This window comes from Ctenocephalides felis, unplaced genomic scaffold (assembly GCF_003426905.1).
Source record: "Ctenocephalides felis isolate EL2017-DRISC unplaced genomic scaffold, ASM342690v1 CF-g0.4_SCAFFOLD_01886, whole genome shotgun sequence".
In the NCBI taxonomy this organism is placed as follows: Eukaryota; Metazoa; Arthropoda; class Insecta; order Siphonaptera; family Pulicidae; genus Ctenocephalides; species Ctenocephalides felis.
Genome location: NW_020538040.1, coordinates 132,390,547 through 132,414,760, shown reverse-complemented (window position 1 = coordinate 132,414,760; position 24,214 = coordinate 132,390,547). Strand labels below are relative to the sequence as shown.

Sequence of the window (24,214 nt, the reverse complement as noted above, 5' to 3'; positions counted from 1 at the left end):
GGAAATGCGGTGTTGATAGTACGACAGTGCCAAAATTGGTTTCCTAAATTTCATTTCTGGTATTTTGATGTTCAAGATGCACCACGTCCAAGAAGTAAGGTTGAAGCTGATAAAGATACGAAAAAGGCATTAGTAACGCAAACTGGCGAATAACAATACATGACATCTCATTGAGTTAAAATTTATCAAATTTAACAGTTCATGACCACTCAATGTATAGTTCTCATAGAAAGACGTCCGCGATTTGCCTCTGAACAGTCTTGAAAATTATCAGGTTTTGAAGCGAATTGTCACTAGTAATGTCAAATGGGATGTAAAGAATACAATACACGCAATTGCCCATGAAACAATTCGCTGAAAGAAGAAGAACCTGCTCAAAACAGGTGCAAAGCTGAAATTTGCCAGAAAAAGGGGATGCAGTATGTTTGGTAAGGCTTTAAAAGAGTTGTTCATTTTTCAGTTTTTTTAGGATAACAGAACGATTAATTCAAATGCCTTATATCATCAGCTGGATAAACTAAATGATATTCTTCAATAGAGAAGATCAGAATTAACCCACAAGCAAGGCGTAGTCCTGCATCAAGACGATGCAAGACACCTTACATTGGTCAATTGCCAGAAGCTTTTGAAGCTTGAATGGGATCCAACGACACATTAATCATATTCTCCAGACCCGCCATCGTCGGACCAATATTGGTTCCGGCAACTAAAAAAAAATTAGGCTCAAACCAGCATGTCAAAAAGCACTTTGATCAGTTTTTTTGCCAATAACGACCAAAAAATTTATGATCTCAGAAATATGACAAAAGATGTTCGATAAAAACTGTCACAACATAATTTATTAAAGTATATGTTTATTTCACGAAAATTATGGGCCAATGGCCAAAATGTCTATAAAAAACGTAGTTACTTTTCAAACAACCCAATATTAAGTTGAACAACAAACTTAAACATTAAAACTTAAACAAATAATGTCAAATATAATAAACTAAAATCTTCTTCAGCACATACTACTATCATAAATCTTGCTTTTGAAATTCATTGTTTATTGAAATACAATTATTAAGGTCATTACTCTTTAATATACAAATACTTCATATACAACCTTCGCCAGAAAAAATATCATTAGAGTAGGAGTAACTATTAATTTATGATATCTCTTGTCAAATTGTCTTTTTTAACTTATTTTACTGTTTTATTTACGAATTTCTTATTATTGTTGTTTACACCATTACACCTTTGGTTTAGTTGGTCCCTTTGGTAAGCTTTTATAGAGGTTATATAAAGAATAAAAGAAATCTAGCTCAATAATAATAGCACACTTCACAAAACAATTAGATAACATGTACTTAAAAATTATATTAAAATATCAAAATCGAAAGAACAATGCTCGAAACCAATAGAACTAACCACGAAAAAAAATACTCTAGGTTTAAGGCGATGGTTACACGTCTTTTGCCGTTCACATTAAAAATGATATTGTTAAAAAATACTAAAGTTTACTTGCATTTGAAATAATGGTGGTGGGTTTTTTACTCCTTTAAAAAAACGCTTCACCGATCTTCATCGAAAACTAAGTACGACCTTCGACTGACGTTTTACGAACGGTTTTGGAATCTTCAAAATCAGTTCAGGTTTTTTGCAAAAACGTGTAAATTTTGCAGCAATTCCGGGTAAGCAATCCCAGGTAAGAGCCATTTTCACTTGAAAACATATTGCTATCAATATTTCCAAGTGAAAACCGATGTCACTACTGCATTCAGATGCCATTTGCCTATGAGCGAGCCTGGAAAATTAATAAAATTATGTATATAAAGAAGATAAAATGCGATGATAGTTAGAAAAGGAACCATCCTAGATCTTTACAAACAATCTGACCCATTCTGGAAAAACAATGCTATGAAAAGATGCAGGGAATGAACGTTTGGAAGCAGACATCTCCAAAAGTTTGAAAGGTCATGTGGAGAAATGAACAATATACAAAAGTGGTAAAGACTTATTGAATAAGGTTGTGTTTCATCTCACAGACGTTGTCTTCGAATTGAATTTGACTTACACATTATCTAAATATGTACACAGGGCCGGTTCTGCCTTGCATGCGATGCATGCAAAAAATCGGGCGCACGCCTTAGGGGGCGCCAAAACGAGATTTGGAAATGAAATTTATAATATATTATTAACATTTTTTTAAATATAAAATCTAGAATACTTTATAGGTTATAATAAACAATCTAACTTCTATGAATACGGGGACACAAAAAGCATATTCAGTTTGCAATGTGATATCAGTAGAAACAATTCATTACTCTGCAAATTTGTAAATTATTGTTCTGTTTATTGTTTAATATACTAATTAAATTTTTTCTTCGTTTGAAATTAACGTAAAATCGAAAAAAAATGATCTAGGGTTCATCACCTAAGCGCAAACCTACAAAAATTTAAATTAATTATTGGGCGTTATTGATGAAAAATTGCGAGCTGATTTATTTGAAACGGAACTTGTTAAAGAAATATATACTAATTATAATAAAGAAAATGAAAATTCGGGAGTCAGTGTTTAGAAAATGAATTGTTTATTTCGAGAAATTGAATTGTAACTTAAATGACTTTGGAACAAAAATTGTTGAGCTTTTTTCATACCTAGTGGTGCCTATGCTCTAAATTTATTTATTAACTATTTAAAAATAATACATATACAAGTTGAATCAGTTTTTTTTTTCGATATTCAGGAAATATGTAATTTCTTTGCATCTTTTACTGATCTTTGGTCAATACTTTTAAAATACGTTAAAAATTTAACAACAATCTGATTCTCTGAATCTGATCGGAATGTAAAGATGAATCAATTCGGCCCTTACGATATCAATAAGGAGAAGTTTACGATGCACTTTTGGATATTGTAAATACTGAAAAAATAAATTGAAATAAAATTTAAAAAATCCTGCGTGTAATATGATGTGTTATGTTCAAAAATGAAAGGCTAGTTTTTTTGCTCTTTTGGCTCGATTTACTTAATAGAATAAATCGCATAATAAATAAGTAATATGCTCAAATGTTATTAATGTTTAAAACCCAAACATTTATATTACACATATGATAGAAACACTTGAAAATTTAAAAATGTTTGATTACGATCAACCGCGAATTGCCTAGATTTTCTAAATAAATTTAAAATGTATGTATTTTATACGCTTTTAAATTTTATCTAATTTTTTATTACGATTAATAATTAATTGAAAAAATGTACGTAAATATTTATATACTTTTAATGATAAACTTTTAAAACAGTTAAAATTATTGGAGGGGGGGGCGCAAGAGCAAATCTTGCATGCAGGCGCTGACGACCCCAGGACCGGCCCTGTATGTACAAATGTATAAATTGTATATAACATTTGAATTATTATTATATTATATTTTTATTGTTATTTATCTTTCCAGTAAACTAACTACTATAACTAATTAACTATAACTACTAACTAATTATATTATTATAAATTTATAAGTGTATATATGGAAAATAACTAAAAAAATGAAAAATAACTAAACAAAGCATAAATATTCAAAGCATTTATTTATTTATTTATTTATATTTATAAGCAGTAAAAAGTAATATTATTTGCCGCTCTTATTATTATTTGAATGAAGTATGTAAAGTAAAATTATTATTTATTAGGTTATTTACATTTCAAATTAATTAATATTTTATAGTATATAGTATATAGTATACAGTATATATTATAGTATATAGTATATCAGAACAAAAAAATAATATATTATAAGTTTGATTGTTTTAGTTTTCAAATTCTAATAAAAGTCTCAATTTCATCTGCCATGGTAAAGTAGTATTAATAAATAACGAAATGAAGTTATACTAAATTAATAATAAAGTTATACTAATTAATAAAACAGTATAAAAAAAAACAATTTCAGTTAAATAAAACGGTTAAATCATTTAACTTAAATGGTTTGTACAGATGAATGTATGAATGAAAATATTTATTGAAATCGAATTGAGTAAACTCCGTGATATCAATGACATAAGAATAACAACAACAACAGGTAGAATGGGTTGAATGAAATTGTTTCTTATCTAATAATATTGAGTGTAAATTCATTCATACAATTTCATACGTATGCGTATGTGTCATTAATTAGTTTGTGTCCGGTGTTACAGTTTGCCCGAATGATGAATGAATCTGCCATTTACGCGCCAAAGCCGTATAACGAGTAACGACTTCATGAACCAGAAACTCATTCAATTCTTTTGATATCTATTTAATTGTTAGATGTCGTATCATCGCGTGTCAGATGATAACGTTACGAATTGAGGTTTCCAATCCTCAATGTTATTGTTATTTACTTCTGTGTGTCCAATCTTGATGAATAAAGATGTCTGTGCGTAATCCGCTAGCTGTTTAGATCGTCGCCATTTAATAATGTATATAAGTGTATTAAATACATAGTAAATTTATGGTTTAAAGTTTAGAACGACCTATTTGAAAGTGTTTTAGTGCATATTTAAGATTAATTAACGATGGGCAGATAATGACTGTCTGTGATATGTGCTTGTGTAAATGGATATAGCAACAGATAAACTCACAGATAATGCTAGGTAACAGGTAACATATTAATGTTTTCTTATTGAATTTCAATATTTACCTTTACGCGGGAATGGTATTCTGTTTACAAATATTGCGTATTTTGCTTTGAAATATGAGGAAAACATTATTGTTGGCCAGTGTTTTGTTTTTGTCCAAAGAAAGTTGACAGTTGTAGTGTCATTTCACTTAGCCTACTTACAAATATCTTTACACAATTTTTATCCCGCTCAAAATGTAACGTGGAAACAATTTATTTTGAGTGCAATATAAATATACTTATTTTTCAGTTATGTTGTGATAATGTCACAATTGCCTCCAAACTAGTGTTTTTCTTAACCTCTAACAATAATACAAAAAATAGCACGACATACTTTTGTGGAACATCGTTTAGCCTGGATTAGTTTACTATAATAACATTATGTAAGATTTAAATACATAATTCATTTTTTAAATTTAAATTTTTAGGAGTCGATGACTTTCATGTAGGCACTTAAAAATACACATACCATGGCAAATATGAATGAAAGAGATATTCCTAGTGTTCCCATCACAACACTAGCAGGGGTAGCCAGTTTAACGGGTTGTAAGTATGAAATTATATATCTTCTTGGTAGTGAATTTATTTTGTTTTAATTTTCTCAGTGGTTTTTTCTTAGTGGCAGTAAATAATACATACCATCGATGATAGTGAGATTCAAGTGTGTATATTTTCACTCAAACTGCAAAGTGATATATAGTTAAAATAAGTGCATTTTAAAAACCTGATATTGAAAGTTTAAACTAATAACTAAAATGATGTCATATGACACCAGTAAAATAACGAACTGTGTCCAGTGATTTAAATGTTAAAGTGTATATGCATATAAGTTTTTTTAATAGAAACTCTAACTAAGTTAAATATATGATCTTTTTTTGTATTTTGTGGTTTCTGTCAACATGTGTTATAATATCTTCGAAGTGAGATTTGTTAATAAAAATCCTGCAGTGTTCTTTTGATCGACAACTCATACCTATACAAAATATCAGTTCACAAAATAAAAAAAATAAGCATAGTTAATCACTAAATTTATATCAATTGAATGCAATTTTTTTTCGTACTATTTATTTAGGTACTATTTAAACTGTCAAATGTAAAGTCATCTAACTAAATCATTTTAATGATACGGTTCATGACATAAAGTTCAATATGTTATAAAAACAAATACAATTTTTTATTATGTATAAAAGTCATATGTTATTTTTTAAGTTGCAAAGAGTGAAAATTATTTAGTGTTTGGTAGTATCGTAATTTTTGCAACATGAATTATGTAATATAAATATGACTGTTTAATATTAAACTATAAGAGAGAAACAAATATTCTTCAAATATATAATATAAGTGTTTGTTCTCTTTAGTACTACCTGAAATGCCGCTGCCTACGCCTTTAGCTCAAACTTTGAGTACTAAATCATTGTTATTTCATCCACGAGTGGCAGAGGAGGCTTTAAATTTGCTTGAAGTGCGTGGTGAATCTTTAGTACCTGGTTTAGTTCAATCTTTGGGGCAAACATCTGCCAATCATATGTAAGTTTTCTAAATATAAATATCACTCTGTTTTTTTTTTAAATAATTATGAACTCTTCATCTTTAAAGAATTAATTAATTATATTGAAAAGCAAATAAATGTGTCAAACTTTTCAGAGAACTCAAAGATGAGTATATTGGTTCTCAGTACTTGACCGATCCACATAATACGAAGACACCACAGTTACTGCAATCAATATTGGAAAAAAATCCAAATGCTTTCAATGGTGGTAATTTTCCTATGCATCTCGTAACAAGTAAGTAATAATGCTATATCAATCAATTTATTTTAAAGATTGAGCTTAAATATTACATGTTTTGCACATAGGTTGATTTATTTTTATTTTAATCTATATATTGTTATAACTCAGATTATTATGTAATTATTACTAATCTAATTTTGTTCCAAATACTTAAGCCTTTCACAAAACTTCAAGATAGAAAAGTAAATTATTTGTAAACATTTGCAATATTAAATAAAACTTAATTAAAAATAAACAAAATTAATAAATAAGAACTTATTAAATTAAAAAAAAGGTGAGTTTGATAAGTGGATAAAGCTTTCGTGTTTGTTTAGATCATATGCCTTGTGTATCGAGTCAGAATTGGAACCACAATTCAATGTCACCGAACATGGGAAGAAATATCATGACAAAATATGGCCAGATATCTCCATGCGGTTCTCGGCAAATACCTCAGGGAAGTCCAGCAGCACCTGCATCAGCCACATTGCCATTTCTCCCACCTCCTGTGTCGATGACAAATCATGTACAATTTAATCAGCACGACCTTAATAAAGATATGAATTTAACAGATAATACTAATGAATTGTCACATGCCTTCAATAGTGATAGACAAGCTGCTGTTAATATGTATAATGGGATGTATGTAGACAATATGAATAATTTAAATATGAATAATATTAATGCAAATGTCGTAAGCAGTCCTCATGTAGGAGTAATACGTGATCATGAGGAAGGAAAATATGTGAACCAACGAAATTCTATTAACTATATGGGCAATGATCAAGGAGCTGGCCGTTTTCCTAACATAAGAGGTGATAGGCTTTTCTCCATTAACATAAAGTACTATTAAAATAATATTTTGAGCATAAAATATTCAAATCAACAAAAAAAAACTTTATTGTGCAAATAAAAATTTATGATACTCGCACTTTTTTTTAAGCTTATAATGCAATGCTGCCATACCTATATATTAATAAGAAAATATATATAAATGTAAATTTTAATAGGACCATCTCCAGCTCAAGCTAGTGATGCACCTATGGCAACTGGAGTATATACCACAACACCATTTGAAGTAAAATCTACTGTCGCAATTCCTCCACCAGATATATTCAAAAATTCTTTGGTATCAAATATAAATCAATCAAATGAGGTAAATCAAGTAAAAATGTTATGTAATTCAAAATATGTGATTTCTGTTGACCCCACAAAATACTTGAATAGTATTTTGTAGGGTCAGCAGAATAGTAAACAAATTTCTGAAGGTTATATTTGCAAATATATATATGTATACAGTGGTAACTCGCCGTACGAGCGACTCGACGTGTTTTTTGACATGCGAGCTGCCGAGGGGACGGCTTGTTTGCTTTTTTATATAAGCAAAATTTGTGATACGAGCCGCCAAAGAAGCGATATGCCGGTAGTACACAATGCAAAGTGTATTCGGGAATGAGCGAGTGAGAGGCGTAATGTAAACTTATGGCGGTGCGAATGAAACAGATTCATCAAATAGCAATTGTAACTAGGATTTTCGAATGTGTAGTCGCATTTAATTATCATACAAATATTAAAAGTAAATTATTTTGAAGTTAGAAAATTCAGTTCATTAATTTTAATGTTATGCATTTGTTTGCAATGTTGAATAAACAAAAAATTCATGGATAAAAATTACCCCGAAAAAGATGCAGCTGGTTGAGCATGAGAGTTGTTTGACGAAACATGTCTAACTCAGTTTTGCAATACTATGAGTTGAAGAAAAAAATAATGCTCATTGGATAGTTTTTTTAAACTCAAAAACTAGTATAATAATAATTTTGTCATTTTTTATTTAGAAATTTGCTTTTTCAAAATATGTATTCATTTATTTTTAGCAATAAATGTTTCATTTAATTTCATTAATACAAATCTTGTACTAGAACGAATTAATAGCATTTTAATGTATTTATATGAAAAAAATTGCTTTGAGATACGAACAATTCGGCATGCGAGCGTGGTTACTGAACGAATTACTCTCGTAAGGTGGGGTACCACTGTATATATATATATACATTACTCATTGCTTATTAATACTTACTTTTGTCAGCATAGTGCATTAACATTTAACTTAATTTAATTGATTAGCAAACCTGAATTATAACATTTTTTATCAGCTTTTATCCTTATCATTATATTATCTGCTTTTGTAATAATTTTATTTCATATAATGAAGTTCTTTTAGGGAACTATAATTAGAAAATTATTCAGAAATATGATTATATTTCAGAACAATACAGTTAATTGTGTAACACAACCTCAAAACTTTTCAAATTTAACAATACAACAAACAAATGTTGAGCCAAGCTTATCAAACCCTCCTTCTGAACCTGTGATCAACAAAACCCTTGAGAAAACGGTAAATATAGTACTATTTTTATATTAAAATAATACATATGTTTAAAAATGTTTTGCTTCAACATATTTGTACACATAGTTTAAGTATCTCTTTTCTGTATGCTAATTGTTGTTCATAATGTTATTTAATCATAACTATTCAATGTATAATTATTATAATAATAAGTAAGTGATAGTAAATTTGTCATACAGGAACCAGAACAAGAGCAAAAGAATGTAGTTGTACAAAGCAGCCAGTTAGAGATGAACCACACTGAACCTGTAGAAGAAAAGGATAGTTCAGATGGTACTAAACTTTATGAATAGCTCTTATATTTATTTATTTCACTAGAAAATAATTACCTATATATATCAAAACGTGTTATAAACAATTTTATAAATGGTTTTTATATATTTTATGTTTTTATATATTAATGGTTTTATATAATATTCATTTATTTATACTTTAGAAAAAGTTAAGCAAGATTCAGATCCAGAATTTGTGCCTGATGAACAAGTTGATAATTTTACTGCCTTACAAAGAAAACGTCCCTACAATAAAGTTCAACCACCTACTACTGAAATACCAAGTTAGTGTTGACAGGATATAGTAATTTTTTTTATATTTCATGTATATTATATATTTTAATTAATATTCTAGTTGTTAAGCCAAAACTGCGAAAGATTGAACGGAAATTTGTACCTGTTATTCAAAAATTATCACAAGAAGATTTAATAAGATCGAATACTTACGTTCAGTTTATAAAGGAAATTAATAAAGTTTTAGAAAATGTCGAAGATTACAATACTGAATATGGTAAGTGTTCATGTTAAACAAACATCAATTTTATTTGATTGAATCTATCATTGCCTTATTACAGTAAATCTTTGTTCTGGATTTATTATGTAATTTGTGAACTTATTCATTTTTCAGATGAACTATCATCAGATTTATTCATACCTCAACATCAGCTAATTGTTCTTTCACAAGAAGCAGCAAAATTGAAAAATTCTGGAGCTATGTCTTCCATGCCTAGTCAGAAAATATTACGGATTTTAGATATTTTAACCCACAATATAAAAGGGGGATTGAATGTTTTGCCATTGGCAGATCCTGTAAGTTAAATGCATATTCAAAATATAATTTAATTTAATACTTTGATAAAAAAAATATAATGGATAAAATATTAATATATAAATACAATATTTCAAAGCTCGAAATGGATTTATAATGCACTTGGATGCAATGAATATGTGTATAAAGTAGAATTTTTAACAACTTACAACTTACAACAAATTTAGTTAATATTAAGGTCATACGCTATAATCATAAAAACTGAAATATAATTGAATCCATATTTTAGTTTTTATGATTCTTTATGCTCATTTATTTTAATATCAATTCTAGGATGAAGATGATGATTCATCTGAAATGTGGTTAAATACAGCTATGGAAAGAGTAATGGGAGCAACCGAATCATCTCTTATCACTTTGTATATTATGACATCCAAAGAAATGCCAAAGAATGTTTATATTGAAGATTTAATAGATCATATTGTTCAATTTGCACAATATCAATTACAAAACACTATCTATCCAACGTTAGATGCTACACACAGGATAGAGAATAATACCGTAAACAAACAAAAAAGTAAGACATTTTTTTTATTTTTTTTTTTTTTGCATATTTATTATTTGATTATTATTATTTATAAGTCAACATGAATCAAAGACTTGCTCAATTAAAGTCTGATTTATAAGACAATTAAGATCAATTGCTTATGACAGAAAACTACAAATTTCTTATATTATTATAATGTTTTGCATTTATTTTGCAGTTGATAAACGGAAAAAACACCAGCAAGTTGTAAATGCTCAACAGAGAAAAAATATTTTATCATTTTATACAAAATTATTGGAAATTGTTCGATTACTTACTGAACTTTTAAGTTTACAATCTTTAACAGATACAACTATACTGCATTTATCATCAATGAGTGTTTCCCCGTTTTTTGTGGAAAATGTTAAAGAATTACAACTAGAGTCACTGAAACTAGTTACCACAGTAAGTTTACTAACACATCTATTTATGTACAACTAATTTGTTGCAAATATTACCTTGATTTTAATTCATTTAGTACTTCATAAAAGTACAGAAAAACAACAAATATTTTTTAAGAACTTTCAAGTAAATCAAGTTTTTCACATAATAATCTACCTTAATGTCTACCAATTCATAAAACTTCTGACTATTTTATTTCTTATTAATTTGTCTTTTAGATTTTTACAAAATATGAAATGCATCGTAAACTTCTTCTGAATGATATTTTGGCTTCGATGGCACGTTTGCCTAGCACAAAGAGGAATTTACGGTCATACAAATTAGACACTGATGCTGATATACAGATGTTAACAGCATTAGTATTACAACTAATTCAATGTGTTGTTGTGCTTCCTGATAAATTAATGGAACCTGATGCAGATACCAAGAAAATAAACTCTGATAGTACAAATGAAATAAAATTAACCGTAGATAAAGATGTGTTTGTGCAACAGAAATATACCTCTGCTGTTAGTATTGGTGGAATGTTTCTCGATACATTTTTAAACAAATGCAGAAGTCGACAGGAAGAAACTGATTTTAGGCCTATGTTTGAAAATTTTGTTCAAGATTTACTTGTTACTGTCAATAAACCACAATGGCCGGCTGCTGAACTACTCTTGAGCTTATTGGGCACGATGCTGGTATTTATATAGTTTTTATTTAAATTATTTACTGTATGCTTGAGGCAATGGTGTATATATGATTTTTAAATTTATTTTTCAAAATGAAACATGGGATTCATAAGTATAGTTATAATTCAGTTTCTGCAGTATTTATTCATTTGGAATCAGAATCTAAAAGATACTTGGCTGAATACATTTGTAATTTTTTAATGGGAGTAAATTATTTTATAGATACAATAATTCCAACAAAATTAATTACAGTTTTTTATATTTGATTAATAAATAAAACGTTCACCGTTATGGTATGTTTGCTGTGAGGCGACGCGTGGTCATTGCCTTCGAAATGCGCACCACCGGTGGATCGCGCCGCCCGGTAGAACAGCCTAGTGCGGGGCACCAGTGGCTCACGCCTGCGTCAACGTTTTAAATAGTATTAGAAGCACACATTCAGTAACAAAAGAAAGTGCTTATTATGTAATTTTAATAAATATATTAATTCAATATTGGGTTAACTTGACATTTTTATGCATAACTTGAACTGTATACATAAAATTGTTATCTATTTTAAGATCAAATATATATCAAATAAAAGCATGGATGTTGGCATTCGAGTGACATCATTGGAATATTTGGGGTTAGTGGCAGCAAGATTACGTAAAGATTTAGTTTATTCAACTTGTAAAGTGGATATGGTGGATAAAATGATCGCAGATATTAAAGCAGAGGAACAAAAAGAGGGCGATTTTGATTCTGATGAGAAAAAAGTAAGTTTTTTTAAAACAAATTTATCATGTTTGCTTTGTTTTAGATTAATTTTAAATATATATCTAAATTATAACTACAGTAGAAGGACGTTGAGGAGCCCTGTGTTGGACTATCGAAAATTTCGGAATATCTGGTGGTAACAATTAGTTTAATAATTAAACTACAAAATCAGTAGGAAATACAAACAAAAAAGATTATTTTACATTTATATATAATACATATATTAAATATTTTTGAATTTTTAAAAAACATGTTCAATTTTTAAAAAGACAAAAGTTTGATGATTTATAGTTTCTGATTGAGTGTTACGTGTTTTAGTTTCAGTAGACAAACTTGAAAAACGGTCGAATATTTTGTTGAACAAATGGGATACATATTTCATATAAGTACTTTGTTCATGAACCTTAGACACAATGGAATTTACCATAAACACGATTACCGAACAATAGTGAGTTCTTCTGAATTATTTTAAACCAATAACATTTGAACTTTCTAATAGTTCTGGAGAGTTTTTATTTGCTCGATAAAAATCGAAATTTTCAAAATGCCGGACTATCGCTCATTCCGGACTGTTGGGTGCGGGTCTAAAGGACTTCTACTGTATAACATCAATATTATTATTTTGGATATTGTTATTGTTGCGGAAATGTTAATATTTTTTGTATTATTTGTTGAGTTGCTCATTTAAGCTGTTTTTAATTTATAGACAAATGTGGTACTAAGTGCCGAAGAAGAAAGAGTGCAGTATCTGCAAAGTGTACTGTTGGATTTTTTAGCAATAAATGCCGAACAAGATATTTCTTGGACACATGCGAGGCATTTTTATTTGTGTCAGTGGTATATTGACAATAATACTGAGAAAAGTAGGATAGCAGCTGGAGGTACTCATAAAATGCATTCTAGAAAACAATCAAGAAAAAAGAGATCTAATAAAGGTATAACAATTGATTTCTTCATTCAAGGTTTATCTTACTTGCTCAAACTTTTCTTGATCAAATTTGAGTAATTTTAAATTTTGTTAATTAATTTAGTTTTTTTTTATTTCATTCTTTTCATATACATTTTTTTAGGTGAAGACACAAGTGATGAAGATGCATATTCAGATCCAAATGAAGAAATAAACAGAATGACAAGAGTATCAGATCAACAATTGAATTCTGAAGTCTACAGTTTAATTGAGCATAGGAAAAAATTTTTACTGAATAAAATCAAGCCCTTTCATGATAAATATTCTGGAGGCATTAAAGTACAGATATTTAAAACTTATATTAATTATAGCAATGCCGAACTAATAGCACAGTACCTGGCTTCAAATCGTCCATTCTCGAAGAGTTTTGATAAGTTTTTGAAAAATGTTAGTATATAATATTTAATTCATTTATTGATATTGCTGTGGATTTTTCTAAGCTCTAAATATTTCATTTAATGAATAATCATGTCTTACAGATGGTACTTGTACTTTGTGAGAATTCAATAGCAATTAGAACAAAAGTTATGAAGTGTATGAGCATGATTGTGGAAGTAGACTCAAAAGTTTTAGCGAGGAGTGACATGGCCTGTTCTGTGAAAAATTCTTTGTTAGATCCAGCAGCTTCAGTTCGAGAAGCAGCTGCTGACTTGCTAGGAAAATTTATGTTAGGACAACCCGAAATTATTGACCAGTACTACGATAGATTAACGGGGAGAATTTTGGTTAGTAAGAATAATATTTAGTGAAAATATGCACAATTAATACAATTATTCTCTTGTACACTCACATTGAATAATCTCTCATATTTTCTTTAGATTAATTAGTAATATGCAACAAGTATAGCTTTTCAAATTTAAATTTTATTTTATTCAGGATACTTCAGTCGCTGTGAGAAAGAGAGTGATCAAAATACTGCGAGATATATGCATTGAATTACCAACATATAAGAAAATTCCAGAAATATGCATTAAAATGATAAAGCGAGTAAATGATGAGGAAGGCATTAGAAAGCTAGTTGTGGACGTTTTTCAAGAAATGTGGTTTAAACCTGTGCATAGTTCTCAGGAATCTGAAATATTGACAAGGAGGGTGTCAAATATTACAGCTGTTGTTATGGCTTTGAAGGACAACAACAATAATGAGTGGTTTGAACAATTACTGATGAATGTAAGTAACTTGTTGAAATCTATAACAATAGTGCATAGCCACAGACAAATTTTAATGTAATTAATGCTAGGATATGATGTATTCAAGTTTTATTTATTTATTTTCTATACTTTTCTATTCAAAAATCTTATGAATATTTATTCTGATGTTTGTAATTTCATCACAGTTATTTAAACCTAAAGAAGATAAAGAAGATTCAACAAAAATGCACATTGAACCTCCAAAAGTGCTGATAAATGCTTGTACGCAAATAGTTGAATATTTGATTAAAACAATTATCTCTCTGGAGCAGTGTCCAGAAGACAATAAAGAAAGTCAACAAAGGAGTAGCAAATTGGCTGCGTGCATGAGCACACTTAATTTGTTTACAAAGATCAGGCCTCAAATGCTAATTCGGCATGCCATTACACTAGAACCTTATATGATAATTAAATGTCAAGTAAGTTTCTATTAATTTCTTTTAAGTGGTAATTAAATAAGAAAAAAATTACATTGTTTTGTCTAACATTTCTCTGAGCAATTAATTACAGTGTTGAATTAAGTTTTCAAAGTATAGATTTGATATTATTATAAACATTTTTCATGTAATTTTTTAACTTTACAGACACCAAACGACATTGCAATTGCAAGTGCAGTGGCTAGTATAATGGAGCTTACAGTTCCTTTGATGGAGCATCCCAGTGAAACATTTTTAGCAAGAGTCGAAGAAAATGTTATCAAATTAATTATGTTCAATTCAACACCGAATATTGTTATAAATTGTTTCTCTTGTCTTGGCGCTACTGTGAATAATGTTACTCATAACTATAGATTAATAAGAGATTTTTTTTCTAGATGTTTTGGTGAGTGATAGTATTCTATGAAAAAATTTCATGCTATATAAGACTTTTCCTTTTGTTTCACTATTTAGTAGCAAACATATCATTTTATAAATAGGACTCTGCTAATTTAATTTGCATGTTTCAAATAATATAAGATATTTAATGTTTTATTTGTGTTAACAGGCCATTTACGTCAAATTAGAAATCTTTCTAGTTTAGAAACAGGACTTTTTAATTCACCAAGTCCAAATTTTAGACCATATCTACGAAGGTTTTTATTTATAATAGGACTAATGTTACGTCATTTTGATTTTAATGACCCAGTTGTAATAGAAGGTCTGGAAGTAAGTTGTTATGAAATATATTTTATAATTTAATTTGTACTTTTAATATGATAAGAACAATCTTTCAGCCCGATATCAAAGATCAAGTATTCGAAACGTTATTATTTTTTATACAAATAGAGGATTTAGATTTACAACTACACACATTGAGAGCAATTGGCTCCGTTTGTGTGAGGCATTATGATTTAATGTTAAAACCTGAGTTGAAATCGTTTTATCACAGAATGTTGTTGGGTCCTGATTCACCAACCAATATGAGAATAGAAGTTCTTAAAAATATTGAAACATATTTGCAGGAAGAGGAAAAAAGAATGATAAAACTGAACTCTGAATGTAAGTTTTTAAATTTATTGATATTAATATCTTAGTGGTAATCAAAATAACATGTAAATGCAGTTAAGTATAAATATTTCATAATTTTTTTTTCAACTATTGTGTATATTACTTTTTTTTATTTACTAATTTTTTGATGATTAACTTTCAATATTTTTTTATGTGCTAAAGTAACGAAATCTGTTTTATTGTATAAATTTTGAATTCTGATACTTCTTGATTAATTCTTATAATAAATGATGTTTAAATAATATTGTTTAATGTTAGGGCATACAAGAGGAAAGCAGGAAGATTTGAAAGAGATGTGTGACGTCTCATCTGGAATGGCGAGTACAGTTATTCAAGCTTACCTTAATCAGATATTACAATCACTACTTACTGATAATGTACAAATTAGAAAAGCTTCAATACAAGTTATTAAGTTAATATTACATCAAGGTTTAGTGTGTCCTTTAAATGTAAGTATTATATTATAATGTTTTGTGAAATATGTTGATTCATTTATTTTATACATTGCCTTTTATCTTTGCAGATAGTTCCTTATTTAATTTGTTTAAGTACTGATACAGAAAAAATGGTCTGTCATACAGCAGATAATCAGCTGCAAGATATTCATAAAAAGTACCTTGGTTTTGTACATATGAAAGCAAACGATGGCATTACTCTTTCATACAAACTTCAGTCTATAATTCAACATAATGAAGATCAAATTATTCGAGGATATAGGTAAAGAAAATAAATACATTTATTTGAATACAAAGTAATTTTATATTAGCCATAATGTCAATTAAAATCCATAAATCATCAAATAAAATATTATATAAGTAGTATCTATTTGTTGGTTAGCTTCAATTAATGTTCTTTTTGTTAATTCACTTTCTGTCATAGTATCCAATCAATATTCTATATCATATGATTTTGTATTTTGATAGCTTCATTTTTGACCAAATTATAATTTTTATCGTAAATATAAATCATATTATTGATTTCTCAATTTTTTATTCTTGTTTATTTATTATATTATAGTATTTTTAGTTCAATTCAATTATTGAATGAATAAATATATATAATTTTTATTCGAAGGCATACAGCTGTAAAGGGAGAAGCACCAGTAGCATTGAACGGTTTTCTGTACACTTTACTTAGGAGTACTAAACCTCAAAGGCGAGGTATTCTTATGTCTATATTGAAACAATTTGAGGAAAAGGTTTGTTATATATTTTTAATTTACAAAATAATTGTTTTCATATAGATATGTATTATCTTTAACGCACTATAAATAGGGCAGGTAAAAATACCCGCATCGAACATATTTTATGTAAGGGGCCGTTCAAGTATTACGTAAGCACTATAGGGGGGCGGGAGGGTTGTTGATTTGCTTATTTTGGGTTGACATGGGGGGCAGGGGAGTCTGGATGATGATTACGTCATAGGTAGTATTTTTATTTTTTTACATTAATTGCAAAATGTTTATGTAAGCATTTGGTAGGGGGTAAGAGCTTTGCTGGTAAATAATTGTAATAAATCTGCTTACGTAATACTTGAACGATCCCTAACACACTCCTATATGAAATGCAATCTGAATATTTTGTTAAACTTTAATATTTTGTTTTGAGAATTTTTAAAAAAGTGTGTTGGAAATCTATATTTTTTTTTTTTTTTCGATTAAGATTAAAAATTTTGGTTTATTTGGCTACATGCTCATAGTGTTAAAATATATTGCTTTACTATGCGGTATAATTTTAAGTAATACTGAAAATTTTAATATGCATAATTTTTTTTCAAACATAAATTACATCAAAAATATTCAATAACTTCTTATTCATAAATAACACTTCTTTTTTGTTTTTGTTTATATAAAATGATAACATATCAATACAATGATTGTAACTTCATATATTTTTTAAATTTTTAAATAAAATTTGAAAATAAATTTAAGAAAGGGTTTTTATATTTTTGTGTGAACTAATGATATATTAATATTATTGGTTATAATAATTATGATAACTTAATAATTATTGTGACTGCTTGACACTAAATATTAATATTGATCAATGTGATTTATATTGAATAAAATACTTGTTTTACTTTTAGAATTCTGTTTTGTAATCACCGTAAGATTGAGTACAGGCTATTGTATATAATTTATCTCATATTTTAAATATTAAAATATATGTTGTTTTAAATTATATTATATATGCATATATATGTATGTATATGTATATGCTTAATTCAATTTTTTATTTTTTTCAGGACAAGTCCCTATCCAACATGTTGTACCTTGCCGATAATTTAGCTTACTTTCCATATCAAGTGCAAGATGAACCATTGTTTGTCATTCATCAAATTAACATAAATATGTCATTAAATGGCTCATCATTAATAACCGCCTTCCATAAGTCATTGAATCCAGTGCAAGGTGTGGGAGGTGTTGTAGAAAAGTCGGATATTTTAAATGATGAAGATGAAGATCATAATGTTGATGAGCTATTACAAAGAATGCCAGAGGATACAACGCACCTTCAAAATTTAATAACTGCTGCACAAGGATGTTTGTTATTACTATTTCTAAGGGATTATTTAAAGACTGTCTATGGCTTTAGTGATAGGTTTGTAATGTGACTTTTAAGTTTGAACTGAGTAGCAAATATTAACTGTTACTATTAAAATAAGGTTTTTGAATATTATTTACGCTTGTGCAAATCTTACAACAAATTTAGTCTTTTATTATTGCTGAACTATTAAAATATTAAATAGTTATAAATATATATAAAATATATATTTAAAATATAGCGAATTGCTAAATAAAAAAATAATTAAATTATTACTATATTAGTTCTTTAAAGAACATATTTTTCAATGATTTCACACTTTAATTCAAGAGATATGGTTCATTTGTTTGGAACCAAGATTATAAACGTAATATATTAACGGTATAAGAAGTATATAACACCACTTACATTCACTATGAACATAAATAATTTCTTGTTGTATATAGTGAACAAGTGTAATGGAAGTTATTAATGTAATTAATTGAAATTTTTAACTATAGATAATTGACTTTAAATATTTGTATGTGACTTCACATACGAAAATTTTTGTTAAAAATTATATTCAATAAATCTGTTGCATTCACACTCCTATAAGTTTACGTTACGCCTTTCACTCGCACGATCTCGAATACGCTTGGAGTGATTTTTTGCTTTGTGATACAAGGGACATCACTTCTTTGGCGGGTCGTATCACGAATTTTGCTCGTATAAAAAAGCAAACGAGCCGCCTCTTCGGCTATAGTAGTTGACCTGACAGACCTTGTTTATCCATAAAAAATATTTCTAGAACAATTTTAGTAATTGCGTTGCAACATCCTGGAGCATATTGACAGTCATTGCATGTGGCTGATTTCTAATGCCTAATCTGAAACTGATTTCATTTAAATTTGATTGGCATATTTTGATGTTGAGGATTTTCATATATTATTACTGAGATTTTTATTACTTCACGAAATTTTGAATTGCGGAGCAAAACCCAAACATTCATTTTCATTTCATTCATTTTTAAATTATGCTGTAGTATGCCTACCGAATTGAGTCACATTTCAAAAAGTTTGCGATAGTTTGGTATGCACCTAGTTTCTTCTCAAAAACTATTGTACAATGGGATAAAGCTACGAATTTGACGCATCTAGTTTCATCACTGGTAACCTTTCCGTCACCAGTATCTAAGAAATGTTTCAAAATGTTTCAGCGAATAGAGCTGATCAATTTAAGCTTTTCCATGAGTTCAGAAAAATCTTGATCAAAAATCAGTGAAAAACGTTCATAAAAAAGACGATTATTGAGCTAGATGAAAAATGATATGACCATTATGAAATAAGAATTTGTGGCAGAAGGTTGAAAGTTTGTTTCAGTTGTATTTTCCAATTCCGCATCATAAAAATTAGAGTAATGAAAACTGATCCCAAAATTTAAAAAAGTTTTAGAGTTGGACAACTCTTGATGAGATTAAATGTTTTTTTTTTTCAAACTAAAATTTTTAGAATATGTTAATTACAATTCAGTGCAAAACATTCACTGACTGAAAGCGGGATGCAAAACTATTTAGTTTCTAAAATGACGATTACGAAATATGGATTTCTTTTGTGGGTAAAAATTTATGTCCGTATGTGATTTTTAGTTATGAATTATAACAAAATAAAAAAAGGAAGTTGGTTGAAAAACTGGAAAAAAAATCTTAAGTATGGTCAACCTTCTACTTCGGAGTATGCAAAATTGATCTTGTCTGTTTCACAGTCATATTGAATGTGATTTTAAAATTTCATAAGTCAGTCCAACGGAGGAGTATTGCGACGGGCAATATGACACGAAAATTTTATATACATATATATATATATATATATATATATATATATATATCCCCTTTATATAACAACTTATCATATCCCCTCCAAATACATTGATATTTATTAGGCTTGCACCGAATATTCGGTTACTATTCGGTATTCGGCACCTTTTTTAATATTCGGCACCTTTTTTAATATTTTAAATGTTAAAATCTTTTAATAATTGAAAATTTTATTCATGTTTTAGCAAACTGGTGCAGTACTCACCTTCAGAGGCATCTAAAATGTATGAAAAGGCTGTGAATAGAAAAAGTGTTTCAAAATTTAATCCCACGAATACAATAAAGAAATTGAAAGAAGCATCATCACAAATATTAAGTCTTGAGGATCGAAAGCAACTTATAGAAGAATTCTTATTTGTAAGTATCTATCTATTTGTCTATCTGTTGGAGTGAGTGCAATAATTCTATATCTATATGAATCGACAGTAATGATCATTTTTGACTTTGAAATGTGATGAATTCTGTATTCCATCAGCACAAGTAGATTGTTTTTTTTTATTATTCTTAATTGTCATTCTTTGCACCTTTCCTAAACGACTGGATCAGTCTTTGCCAAAACGCGCCTCGGCAATAGAAATTCTATGTTTTTTCAATCATTCAAATCGGTTGATTCGTGCTCCCGCAATCAGCGACAAAAGATTGCATCCGCACATACACATATACAGGGTGGCTGATATGTAATGCAACAAAGTAAAGCGCTATAACTTTCTCATTTTCATTTTAAATTTCATTGTTCAAAAGCAAAAATATTGGAAATAACATCAAATTTTAGAATCAGTTTAGATTTGTTCTAATTGGCCACCTTTGGCACGAATTATGGCCTTCAAACGGCAGAAGAACTATAACACGCTGCACGAAAGTGGCTCTGGGGTATTTTGGCCCATTCCCGGCGAGGCGCCTTCTTGGGATGATCGACACTTTAGTATTTTTTAGTGCAAACCTCTTTTTCAAGCCATTTTCGGTAGACGCGTGCTGAGTTTGATGGTGCTGAGTCCTGTTGGAATGTCCATGGTCTGAGGCCAAAATTTTTGTCTACCCAGGACTTCAATACTGCCTTTAAGACATTTTCCCGATAATTTCGGCAATTATTTTGATTCCGCGGTCGATGAATAAGAGCGGAATGTCACCATCGGCCATTACGGTGGTTCACACCATTACCGTCGGCGGCGCTTGAGTTCTGGTGGCCAATCGAAGAGTAGAAGTAAACCCTATCATTTTGTTTGTTCACAAACTGCTCGATTTGGAATGACTTCCCATCTGAGAAAACCAAATTAGGTAACTAGCCACTTTCGTGCAAGCGAAGCAACCCCTTGGCTCTTTCCCGTCTAACTTTTTTTTGTGTATCGATGAGCTCTTGCACTTTTTGGAACTTCAATGGCTTTAGTCCAAGCTCATTTTTCAATGTGTGTTGCATCCGTTTTTGCGATATGTTCAGCTCACGAGCCATTTTTTTACCACTGTGACACGAATTTCGACCGATTTTTGCCTAGACTTTTTGGATCATTTCTGGTGTTGTTCGTGTTTTTTTTCGTCCACTTTTTGGACGCGGTGCAACACTGAGTGTATCACGGTTACGAGATATTGTACGAGAAACAGAATATTTGTTCGCATTTAAATGCTGGAGGGCTCTAAAGATAGCCACTTAAGGTTTTTCAGCCAAATATGAAGCAATTGGCTTCCATCACGAATAACTTTTTTTCTGAATGCAATAGATCAAAATGCTTTTGTATGCTTGTAAACAACTAAATGAACAACCACTGGAATAAATCTGTCATGATGAGCGGTTTAGAAATGATAGCGGTCTGAAATTGGTTGCAATACATATCAGCCACCCTGTATATACACCTCACATAGATGAATTTATTCTAAAGTATGCCAAAATGTTCAGAAGGTTTTGAAACATAGATATCCGAAAACTTTTATTTCCGATTTTTTTATGATTACTATATTGGCTACCCAAAGAGAAGTTATAAATTTTTACATATAAATATGTATTTATATGTAAAAATATAGTTGAAAATAAATATTTAGAAATTGCTAATTAATATTTGTTTCAGTTCAAACAGAAAATGATACAGCAAGATGAAAATTCTGAAGACGAAGATAAAGATAACACTAAAGTGAATGGAATAAATACTAGTGGGTCAGGTGAAACTCAATTAAAAGTTCCAGTAGCTAATAGTGAAACAGTAGAAAACGACACAAGCAACATTGCAACAAATTCCCTGCCTACTAATGTTGATATTAGTGAAAATGCACATGTGCAACCAATAAATGCTGATATGCAAGATCCCTTAGCACAAGAAATATCACCAAGTAAAAAAGTAAGTCACAAACATGTAAATTATTGTTGAATATAAAATGTTTAAAAATACCTATATACAAATATCTATATATACGTGATACCATCCTATTTCGATGTTGCAGAGAATTTTAATATTCTTTAATATAATCACTTGACATACAAATAAAATGCGTATCGACGTGTCCGTAGGATAAAAATTAATTAGCTGATTCAGGAACACTTATATTTAAGTTCAGGAAAGGAACAATCAATTAATAAATATCATGAAATAATAATTTAATGATTGATTCTTGATATTTGCTGATACGATTTTGTTACCGGTATTTTTGAGACAAGGAGGGTATGCAGACAAAAGATTCTAAACAAAACAGCATCGATATTATGAACGAAATGGATAATCTGATAATAAACTGCTTGGTTTTAGCCAAAGACACTTCTTGATGTCGTCGAAGCCTACAATGGCACGTAAAATGGATTCGTCTCAGAGTCATCATTGTATGTCAAGTGGTTAAACAATATGAAAATACGGATATATAATCTTTAACTAATTTGTTTGCACAGAGTTCTGCAAATATTTAATCCTAATATTAATGCCTTCTAATTTTTATTTTTCTTGTGAATTTATTCTATTTTATAGTATGATTTATAGAAATTTAATATTCAAATATTTTAAACATTTGCTCTTGTTTGACAGAAAGTTCCACCACTTCGAATTAGTACAAATCGTAAATATAACACAAAAGTCAAAACCCCGTCACGTAACAAATCCTCAGATAAACAAAAAAAGCATCGACAAAAGAAAAAACGAAGAAGATATATGTCAAGTGATGACGAAAGTGATTCCACAAGTGGCTCAGATTATTACGTGTAAATACCTATATTGAGAGATCAATGTGTAAATCTGGTGTATAAGCATATTATTTATTGGATAAGTATTTTTTTTATTTTTGTAATTTATTGATAGTGTTATGTGCGTTTGCATATGTGGGTTGAGTGAGTGAATGAGTTTGTAGATATTTAACAAATAGTATGCGTATATGTGTTTGCAAGTATTGCATGCATGCACACAAGAATATTATGTGTGCATGTTTGTCAATTCATATTTTGCGTTTTTATTTTAAGATTACTATATTGAATTTACACATAACTTCAAGTAATTAGCAATACACAAAAGAGTTATGTGAGAATATGTTCAAATTTAGATTTATATAATATATATACATACATACATACATATATATATATATATATATATATATATATGTATATATATAAATAATATATAATTAAAGGTTATTAAAGAGGACATATGCTTACAGTTCATTGTAGAACATGTTTAAGTAAGCTTTCATATAAAAAAGTGGTCCACATTAAAACAAACTTCCTTCCTAATGTGTATCAAAGAAAATGTACATATTATTTATTAAAAAATAGATGTCACTTAATGACCAATTGTAGCTAAATTTCACAAAGGCAAGCATTTTTTAAAAACACCTTTTCAATATGTTACAAATATTTTAAGTATTTTTTTTTTTATTATTATTAACTAAAACAAAATAAAACCCAGTTTCGATTTTAGCTTATTTCTAATATTATA

At 28.9% G+C, this 24,214-nt stretch overlaps 1 protein-coding gene across 2 annotated transcripts; it reads left to right on the top strand.

The window, feature by feature from the left end:
* Positions 1 to 4,429: 4,429 nt before the first annotated feature.
* Positions 4,430 to 23,783, top strand: LOC113376941 (nipped-B protein). Of its 2 annotated transcripts, none has more exons than XM_026617062.1 (30): positions 4,430 to 4,612; positions 5,067 to 5,184; positions 5,997 to 6,165; positions 6,283 to 6,422; positions 6,743 to 7,222; positions 7,418 to 7,563; positions 8,674 to 8,802; positions 8,994 to 9,087; positions 9,251 to 9,370; positions 9,442 to 9,597; positions 9,715 to 9,896; positions 10,189 to 10,432; positions 10,620 to 10,846; positions 11,062 to 11,526; positions 12,078 to 12,272; positions 12,980 to 13,208; positions 13,344 to 13,627; positions 13,720 to 13,965; positions 14,117 to 14,410; positions 14,577 to 14,849; positions 15,015 to 15,252; positions 15,415 to 15,575; positions 15,644 to 15,908; positions 16,176 to 16,366; positions 16,441 to 16,634; positions 16,992 to 17,115; positions 18,162 to 18,517; positions 20,498 to 20,669; positions 22,370 to 22,636; positions 23,312 to 23,783. In XM_026617062.1, the coding sequence occupies exons 2-30, from the start codon at positions 5,109 to 5,111 to the stop codon at positions 23,486 to 23,488; spliced, it is 6,294 nt and encodes a 2,097-aa protein (XP_026472847.1). In that variant the 5' UTR covers positions 4,430 to 4,612; positions 5,067 to 5,108; the 3' UTR covers positions 23,489 to 23,783. The 2 variants fall into 2 exon arrangements, with proteins under 2 accessions (XP_026472847.1, XP_026472848.1); XM_026617063.1 differs by having other exon boundaries at positions 4,430 to 4,619.
* The last annotated feature ends 431 nt before the right edge of the window (positions 23,784 to 24,214 follow it).

Excerpts from the sequence above, each read along its gene's own strand:
- LOC113376941 (XM_026617062.1), top strand. The coding sequence starts at position 5,109 with ATGGCAAATATGAATGAAAGAGATATTCCTAGTGTTCCCATCACAACA. Across the intron at positions 9,598-9,714 it reads AGATTACAATACTGAATATG|ATGAACTATCATCAGATTTA; the intron begins GTAAGTGTTCAT and ends TTCATTTTTCAG. Across the intron at positions 22,637-23,311 it reads AAATATCACCAAGTAAAAAA|AAAGTTCCACCACTTCGAAT; the intron begins GTAAGTCACAAA and ends CTTGTTTGACAG.